The following is a 10,150-nucleotide window of genomic DNA, read 5'->3' as shown; positions in this document are numbered from 1 at the left end:
CCCCCCCTATGTACCCTTAGGTAAAGTAATAATAATAACTAACATTACAAGTAGTACAGATATGTTTTATAAATGCTACTATTAATCCCTCTCTGACATCTTGTGTACAGAAAGCTCCACGGAAATACGGCTTCATAGCAAATGTAATATCCGATGCTGTAAATGCCTGAAAAATAAACAAGTAAAAAATAACAATCATACAAAATGAAATGAAAAGTGGTTTAATGTTATAATTTTCTGCACCGACTGGGCTCATGAGACAGATAAAGAGAAATGCAGTTTAACGTCCACTCGACACAAACTAGGTCATTTTTGGGACTAACATATGGTTCAATTTTATCTAAATAATTTTCTTGCGCGTAGGGGTCTTTAGCAGTGGGAGGGAACTGGAGAAAACCCACGAGGTTGGACAGGGGACTCTACTCCTTGTCACATACAAGCGGGGAATCAAAACCACGCCAGTTGACTCAATAACAAACCTTATGATGCAAAGCTAACTATTCGGCCATCCGACTTCCCCTGGGCTAATAGAGACGGGCACACACCATGGAGTTCGCTATAAGAGCAATTTTTCCCGGATAGCAACTGTCAAGGGTTCTTTAACGTGCTCGGCTGATGAGTACACAGGACCTCTGTTTTTTTTTTATTCAAACTCAACGCTGTTCCTTGTTGTAAAAATCGAAACGAAAACAGAACGTTGAAAAAGTTTATGGAAAATCTGAAAGAAATATTTACTTTCATATCAGATAAATTGAATGTAAAACTCCAAAAAAAAGACATAATGTGATGTTGATGACACAAAGGGCCTAAATCATACACATAGATTCCGACTTTCTAAAGGGCCTAAATTATACATATAGATTCTGACTGTCAAAAGGGCCTCAATCGAACACATAGATTATGACTGTCCAAAGGGCCTTAATCGTACACATAGATTTTGAGTATCCAAAGGGCTTAAATCATACACATAGATTCTGACTGTCCAAAGGGCCCTAATCGTACACATAGATTACGAATGTCCAAAGGGCCTTAATCGTAAGTATAGATTCTAACTGTCCGAAAAAAACATTTACATCCATATCAATAATATAATACCAGAAATAGAACGAACCTGGAGATTATTTAAAACTGATTTGATCTGCTCCATGACAGAAGATTGCATATTACCCAGTAGTTGAAACAAATTAGCACTACCATCATGTTTACCAGCTGGACGTGGTGCTGCTAATTTCTGACGTATATCAGTCATACAATCTGCAATCAAATAGAATAGTGTTTAATATCATGTCACCACAATACTTCAGTCCTATTGATACAGAGAGAGAGAGAGAGAGAGAGAGAGAGAGAGAGGGGGTTTAACGTCCATTCGACACAAACTTGGTCATTTCGGGACTGACATATGGTTCAATTTCATTTCAATAATTTGCTTGCACATAGGGGTCTTAAGCAATGGGAGGAAACTGGAGGACCCGGAGAAAACCCTCGAGGTTGGACAGGCGACCCTACTCCTTGTCACATACAACTAGGGAATCGAAACCAAGCCATTTGACTAAATGACAGAGAGAGAGAGAATTAACATCGCGTCACCACAATATTTCAGTCCTATTGAAACAGATAGTGAGAAAGGTTAATTTGTTTAAAGTCCACTTTATATTAACTAGGTAATTTCGGGACTAACATACAGTACAATTTTACTTCAGTAATTCACATACGCGCCTAGGGGTCTTTAGCAATGGGAGAAAACTGGAACACACAGAGAAAACCCACGAGGTTGGGCAGGGGACCCTACTCATTGTCATGTACAAGCCCTTGATTGAAACCATGCCATTTGACTCAATGACAGATCTTATGATCTAAAATGATAAGGTTAAGACAACATGACCACCAAAACCCCCTTTTTGATACAGGGAGAAGGTATGCTAGGTCAGCTAGAGTAAGTAATAATTCTGCTGTCTATGAGAACATCATGTTTATTCATAATCTTTGAAATTTCAAAAGACCTTAATGATCCACATTAGAAAGAAAAAAATTGCATATCTAAATTAGAAACCTCTTTATGATTATGCCAATACTCTTAGGCACCTATCAATATTTTATGCCTTATGACTACTTTCCTGAAGAATGATGATTAACTAAATTTGTCTAAAATGTATTCCATAGTTGATCAAAGGGGAGATAATTTGTTCCATCACGTTTTACCTACCTGTGAAATGTTGTTTAAGAGCTTGAAGATAATGTGCTACCCTATCTTTAGCAGCCTTTGATACAATCTCTAAACCAGCTCTACAAATACAAAAAAATTAATAACATACAGTAACATGCTAAAACCTAAATATGATGGACAGGTGCCCAGTTATAAAAAGTCCTGTCCAATTAAGTTCATCTAATAATAAAAGGGCAGATAGATTTTGTTGTAATATTAATATATTTTGTGATGCTTCTATCTGGCTTGCTAATTGCTGAGCCATTGATTTCCCTTAGTTACAAATCTAGCTTGCTGTGCTGTTTCACTCCCATTGTTCTATTTCCCTGCCTTAGATACAGATCTAGCTTGCTGTACTATTTCCCTCCCCCAACTGAACATATATGTATTGTCAATGTAAAACTTACGCAGAGAAATCTGTGTCAGGTAGTAATTTATTCATAGCTTGTAATCTACGATGAAATCGATCTAAAGCTCGAACTAAGATGGCATTATCACCAGTCTCTTTCTAAAATTAAATACAATATAGAAAATACGATTATAAAAAATGAATTTACAATTACAGGATATATTTAACACTAATTTTAAACTTTAGCCATATTGACAACAATCATATATTTGATATATTACTCGTTGTAATGGATTAAAGAGAGAGAGAAAATACGATTAGAAAAATACACACACACACACACAAACTAGGTTATTTCTGGACTAACATATGGTTCAATCTTTAGCAGTGGGAGGAAACCAGAGGACCCAGAGAAAACCCATGAGATTGGACTGGCCACCCTACTCCATGTCACTTACAAGCGGGGAATCGATACCACGCTACTTGACTCAATGACAGACCTTCAGATCCAATGCGCACGCATTAACCATTCGGCCACCCAAACCTCTGTAATTCCTTAAAAACAAGATTATTTAATCATAAAATATAGTGAAGGAATGTTATAAAGTATAAATCTGAATAATTATGTTCTATTTTGGGGTTTAATATATATTGAACTTATTTTCAAGCGATACTTTTAAAGCTATAATGTCATAAAACGCTGCTCATGACAAAACTAACCGCCAACACCATCACCAATCAACATCTATAGAAAATCTAAAATTCTGTAAATACTACTGTATTGAATGGAAGGAACTTACCTCAAGCTGAACTCTTCTCTGAACAAAGTTAAAGTATTGTTCCATTAGGTCATTTACAAATATGAAGAGCTTTCTTAAAGCTATTGTATCTAGATTCTCACTGCAAAATAAAACATTCACTCAGTAAAACAAAATGTCTTCCTTTTCTGCACTGAGCTAATGAGAGTGAGAGAGAGAGAGAGAGTGGGTTTAATGTCCAATCCACACAAACTAGGTCATTTCAAAACTAACACATGGTTTAATTTTATTTCAATAATTTGCTTGAACGTAGGGTCTTTAGCAGTGGGAGGAAACGGCAGGACCAGGAGAAAACCCACGAGGTTGGACAGGCGACCCAACTCCTTGTCACGTACAACCAGGGAATCGAATGAGCTAATGAGGCCAGACATGTGACTTGCAGTGAAACATAACTGATGTGTATACGCTGTCCCTTGGGAATTTTCAACATGGTTCCCCGTTGTCAGTGGTGTAGGACGGAGGGCCTGACAAGGGACAATATATAGTCATTTGGATTGGAGGAGGTCAAGCATAGGGCCCTTATGCTAATCTATGTATGTTGTGAACATCTGTCAATAAATGCTTAACTATAAATATGCATAATTGTTTTACAAGTGGACATTGGCATTCTTGTGAGTAGTTCTGTAGATAGAGGCTTCAGTGCACTGCATTGCCTGGGGGCCTATGATGCCGTTAGTACGATGACCCTAGTTCTCTGTGGTTGGGTAGATAGGGAACCTATAATGGCGTAGTTCTCTGTGTAAAGAATTGAATTATACTTACTCTTCCTGATGTCTGTGTAGAAACATATCTTTATACGATGCTATAACTAAACACATGTTACTAAGGTAACCATTACAACCATTATCAACAAATTCTAATATATCCTAAAATAACAAGTTTTATAACAAACTCTAATATATCCTATAATAATAAATTTACAAACAAACTATGTCATTTCGGGATTAACATAAGGTTCAATTTTATTTCAATAATTCGCTTGAGCTGAAGGGTCTTCAGCGGTTTGAGGAAACCAGAGGACCTGGGGAAAATCCACGAGGTTGGTCAGGCGATCGATCCTACTCCTTGCCATCTACAAGATGGGAATCGAAACCACACAACTTGACTCAATGACAGACCTTATGGTCTAAAGTGTACACGTTATACTACTCAACCACCCGCCCCTCCTGTAATAATAACAACCAACCATAGGTGTATTTAGATAGGCTTGAGCTGGTCGATCAGATTCTGTGGTAGTTATCTCCCCTGCTTGTAATTTTATTTGTCTATCCAGTATATCTAGATCTTCATCTATCTTCTGTCTTGCACTGAAATTATATAATGGAAATAATCTTAACAAAATATTATACTTAACAAGAAAAGGGAGAAACAGAAAGAAAGCTTAGCATATATAAACATTTGGTTCAAATACAGAGAGAAAGAGATGGGGTTTAACAGTGGGAGGAAACCAGAGTACCCGTGAAAAACCCCACAAGATAATCCCACTTTTTGTCACGTACAATGCCACTTGACTCAATGACAAAAATGAAATGGGGTTTAACGTAATACTGTTCTGTTATGCCATACAGTGTGCCATGAGTGGAATTTTCTCGGACAATGGCACTACGGCCTACTCTTATATCGAATGCCAACTGCCAGAATCTCGTTTTTTCCTCCCATCCAAATGACTAGACTCAATGACAGACTTTATGATCTTAAGTGAATACTTAAGCAGTGGGAGGAAACCAGAGAAAACCCACAAGGTTGGAAAGAAGACCCTACTCCTTGTCAAGTACAACCGGGGAATCCATTTCACGCCAGTTGACTCCATGACAATATTTAAGCATGAACAGAACAATTTGATTGGCTTGATATTAAAATGTTAATAAGAACTTACTGGGAGAGAAATTCATCACATAATGTTTCTGGTGGTTCATTTAACTCTAATAACAAATCAACACATTCTGCTAACTGTTTAGGAGAAGACTGTAAATATAAACAAAAAGAAAAACAAGTTAGGCCACACAAAAAATCAAAACAATAAGTTTGTCAGATAATCCTATCAATAAAATCTGATGCGGGAGGGGTGTTTTTATTTTGGTGTTTTTATTTTGTTAGGCCATACAAAAAAGATATTCTGGTTTTCGGACAATCCTTCCGAAAAAATCTGATGCGAAAGCTTTCTATTTTTATGTTTTTATTTTGTCAAAAGATCATTACTGGTCGAAATGACTTCTTGTAAACATCACATTTCAAGGCACTACATTTATCTCAGCATGTAATGGATGATTATCAAGTTTCATTTGTAATGAATGATTATCCAATTTCATTTGTAATGAAAGATTATCCGGTTTCATTCGTAGTGAATGATTATCCAGTTTCATTTGTAGTGACTGATTGTCCAGTTTCATTTGTAATGAACAATTATCCAGTTTCATTTGTGATGAAGGATTATCCAGTTTCCTTTGTAATGATGGATAATCCAGTTTTATTTGTAATGACGGATTATCCGGTTTAATTTGTAATGAAGGATTATCCAGTTTCATTTGTGATGAAGGATTAGCAAGTTTTATTTGTCAAATAACACACTATTTATGGATAACAATTACTATGGTTTATTTCACTGCGACGTTTCAACAAGATTTCACAAGTCGTTATCAAGCATATAACACAATTGCTTGATAACCACTTGTGAAATCTCATTGAAACGTCGCAGTGAAATAAACCATAGTAATTGTTATCCATAAATGGTGTGTTATTCGATTATGTTCTAATTACTAAATGCCATTCAAAGAATACAGTTTTATTTGTAATTACCAGTGAATTCAAACTTTAATATTGTTATAAAAACACAAAGATAACTTATATGGAATACAATCTCTGGTTTATTATATATACCACAGTGTTTTATCGTTTTCAAGCACAAAATGTGCGCAATCATTTAAAATTTAATCGAACAACAAACACTTTCAAACTTAGCCATGTACTTCAATGTCTTTTATCTGTGAACACATTTACAGCTATGATTACCAAATAATCCTATGTTTTTGTTACCTCTTTGTCTTTGAATTGTTGTCGTAATTGTTGTCTAAGTTGTTCTATAATCATATTACAATCTGTATTTATACCCTGAAAGCTCGGCATATGTTGATACTGATGTAAAACTCTCTTAGCTTTAGTATAATATCTAAAATACACAAAAAGAAAATATCTACATGTAATTTGATGATCTGGGGAGAGGCGTTTAATATTAGCTAGTTTATTCATTGTTTCAGCTACTTTACCAAACGAGAGCCTATTGATTGAAAGTAAAAACATACATAAAGATGTGTGTGTGAGAGAGAGAGAGAGAGAAAGAGAGAGAGAACATATGGTTTATTTTTATTTCAATAATTCGCTTGCATGTACATGTAGGGGTTTTTAGCAGTGGGAGGAAAGCGGGGGACCCGGAGAAAACCCACGAGTCTGGACAGGCGACCCTACTCCTTGTTTAGTAATTTAATGTAAAAAAATCAATATTTACCGGCACTAAATAAAGGATTAATAAAATCATACCTGACAGCTTGGCTATAGGCTTTCATATCCAGACATTTTTTTAACCGCGATGGTAACTCAAACAGAAATTGGAGCTGAAAAACATCATCAGAATTAGAAATAAGGCTTAGAGGATAAATATTTCTAGGGATGAACTGTCCGGGGATGAATTGTCCGGAGACAAGTTGACCGGAATCATGATCTCTTTAATGATGTCATTCCTATGTTCATTTAGTCAGTGGTATTAGGTTAACAGGGTATATATTTGTAGATAGATTAAAAGGAATATATTTTATACCTTTTTTAACAATGAATGTACACCAGCTAATTTAGTTATTTGTTGTCTTCTATCTTGTAAAGTACTGCTAATATTACCACTAAATTCTGTAATAGCAGCCATATTAGTTGCTAAATGGTCCATTTCATCTTCCATTTTCTTAAAATCATTCTTCATCTAATAACAGAAAATAGATATAAAAGAAACCCACTATGAATCAAATTAAATTGGTCTTAAATATTATTTGTCTGTGCCAATATGCATAGAATTGTGTCTTGACAGTGGCTATTCTTTTTTTATGAGTACTATACACAGGATCTTATATATTGAGAGAGAAATGGGGTTTAACGTCCACTCGACACAAACTAGGTCATTTTGGACTAACACATAGTTCAATTTTATTTCAATGATTCGCTTGCGCATAGGGGGCTTTAACAGTGGGAGGAAACCGGAGGACCTGGAGAAAACCAACAAGGTTGGACAGGCGACCCTACTCCTTGCCATGCACCACAGACAAGGTATTTGAAATGAAATGGGGTATAACGCTCTAATGTTCTGCTCCAAACTGGGCTAATGAAGACAGGCATACGCCATACAGTGTGCTATGAGGAAATTTTGCCTGGACAGAGGCACTACAGCCTACTCTTATATCGAATTCCAACTGTCAAGAGTTCTTTTACATGCACACCAATGACAGGATCTCAGTTTTTAATATCATCCAACAGACTAGAAACTGTCCATCCCCTGACCTATGTCCTGCACCACTGACGAGGAAACCATATCGAAAAATCCTGGGGAATTTTCTTGATAAACACTGAGATCAACCCCCGGACTTACTACCCCAAAACAACTATGAATTTCCAGTAATTAATCAGGACATTTTTACTTCTTAGTCTTTATAATATAACCAAGCTTTTATTTTTAATTAAGTGTTAGGCCTATCTGAGAACCGCAACTCACCTTTCGTATTGTATCCGTTGCACTGATAAATTTGTTATAATTCTCATAAACCAATGTCTGCATGTCACTATCGAGAGCTTTAATCTGACGAACCATATCATTTTCTTTATCCATTAATTCTGTCAGTGGTTTCTCATGTATGAGTTTACTCAGGTATATTTCAGGTTTAAAATGGGCTCCATTGATATCACACGGATCAACAGTCGAAGCTCCAGGTTTATCACCCTCCACTCCATAATACATTTTGAGAATTTCATGTTTTTTCCGTCTTCCTTCTAGATCATTTTCATCTGAAAAAAATGACAGGAATGTCAAATAAAATGGAGAGAAATAATTTATATTACCGTACCCAAATAAAATAATCTATTAATAGTAACACTACAACTTATGGGTAATTAGTCTGTTAATTACTCAACACTGCTAGTAAAAGTAAACAGTTGTAAACCTAACACTCGTTATCTAATCTAGATAGACAGTACTCAACAGTAGAAACCCAATGTTAGAGAATAAACATTATATACAGAAACTCCTGCTAAAACAGCACAAATACATGATAACCAGGTTGTAGTGTAATAATCTTTACACTCGGCAAACCTAGGCAGATTCCAGTACCATACATCTAGCCTCAGCTGTATGACGGTAAGTGATATGTACCTATGCCTAAACAATTGTGATGCGGTACCGGTTGTCGCTTTTAGAAATAAGTTCTCACAATTGCGTTGTTCGAAGAGTGTGTAGAATTTTCAGTGCAAACTTGTCATTGTCTAAAGAAAATCGAATGAACTTCAGACTTTGAAATCTTTGTATGATAAAACATTCTTCAAAGGCGTAGTCAAGGGCAACGCTGTTGGTAATCCGGGAACTTGAAAGTAGTTTCAATGGCGTACTTCGCCATACAGCCGAGGCTAGATGTAGAGTACTGGAATCTGATGAGGTTTGCCGAGTGATAATCTTTAATGTTCATCAACTTCATTAGCCTATGGTTTAGAATTATGGATAAATCTTAACAGCATCAGCAATACTTGATATGCAAATATAGTAGGCATTTAAATATGTGGTGTGCTGTGTGACTGTTTGTATTTTAGGGATGCATAAATTGTTCTGTCCTGTGGGGTCTAAAGTCTAAACATACTTCCTATAATGACTTAGTCGTGGGTACCATAATTCCCTTTGGCTCACCATGCCTGTCTATTTTACTTAAGTTTTATCTTTTCATGCCTGGGGTCTTGGGTTTGTTTCCTGACAGGAGAATCCTTTGAGTGTCTATTTTACTTAAGTTTTGTCTTTTAACTTAAAATCATAACATTAATTTAAACTAAAAATCAGCTTATTACCCAATTGGTTAGTTTGTTGAGGGATATTTTTTCCAAAGACTGCTATGCATGTCATTTAGTCAAAAAATATTTTTAAAACTTACGTCAGCTATTCAGTTTGCACTCTTGAATTTTGTGTAAAGACAATATAATTATAATATATTCCTAAAGTAAGAGTTGAAATTATGTCAGTGAGAAATTAAACTGCAACAAACCAAACTCAAAGTAGGGCAATTATTTATATTCATAAAGACGTACTTACGATCTTGCGAAAAGTCTATTTATGAAATGATAGGAAGGCTCAATTGAATTTCCTCCACCCACCCGCTATCTAGGCCTAACAGATGAATGACAGAATGGGGTGTTGTGTGGTGTTGAGCAAAAAACTGTCAGTGTCAACATTGAAAATTGTTAGCTGGAAATTACTGAGCTGGGAACAAATAAGCAAAACATATTCATATATCTAAATGAAGGCACATTCTTTACAACCCAGTTAAGGAATATTTAGGGGAAAGAGGCACGTAAATCATCAAATTATTGATTTTATGTGAAAAGTTTCAACAACCTGTCGGATTTGACGCCATATTGGAATTGGTATGTCGCTCATATCAATTACTGCAACAAAATTTACGATTTATCGAATCAAAAATGCGCTAATCTACAAAATGTAAGACAGGTAATTCCAGAATATAATAAGTTTAAAAGAACTGTCGCCTG

The 10,150-nt window shown here is 35.7% G+C and overlaps 1 protein-coding gene across 1 annotated transcript; it reads right to left on the bottom strand.

Annotated features, from left to right (window-relative positions):
* Positions 1–4,216: 4,216 nt before the first annotated feature.
* On the bottom strand, positions 4,217–10,105 carry LOC126815340 (vacuolar protein sorting-associated protein 51 homolog). The gene is made up of 8 exons (XM_056099988.1): positions 9,999–10,105; positions 8,121–8,410; positions 7,182–7,337; positions 6,905–6,978; positions 6,404–6,536; positions 5,247–5,335; positions 4,557–4,677; positions 4,217–4,273 (listed from the first exon to the last, which is right to left on the bottom strand). Exons 1-8 carry the CDS (start codon positions 10,015–10,017, stop codon positions 4,217–4,219), a joined length of 939 nt encoding a protein of 312 aa, XP_055955963.1. The 5' UTR covers positions 10,018–10,105.
* Between the last annotated feature and the right edge of the window lie 45 nt (positions 10,106–10,150).

Source organism: Patella vulgata, chromosome 3 (genome assembly GCF_932274485.2).
Source record: "Patella vulgata chromosome 3, xgPatVulg1.2, whole genome shotgun sequence".
Classification (NCBI taxonomy): domain Eukaryota; kingdom Metazoa; phylum Mollusca; class Gastropoda; family Patellidae; genus Patella; species Patella vulgata.
Note: the sequence above shows the minus strand (reverse complement) of the source record. Positions and strands in the feature narration are given on the sequence as shown.

Coding starts and splice junctions, on each gene's coding strand:
- LOC126815340 (XM_056099988.1), bottom strand. Junction 6,537..6,904: donor GCCTATAGCCAAGCTGTCAG/GTATGATTTTAT, acceptor TGTGTATTTTAG/ATATTATACTAAAGCTAAGA. Junction 4,274..4,556: donor CCTATCTAAATACACCTATG/GTTGGTTGTTAT, acceptor TTATTATTATAG/GATATATTAGAGTTTGTTAT.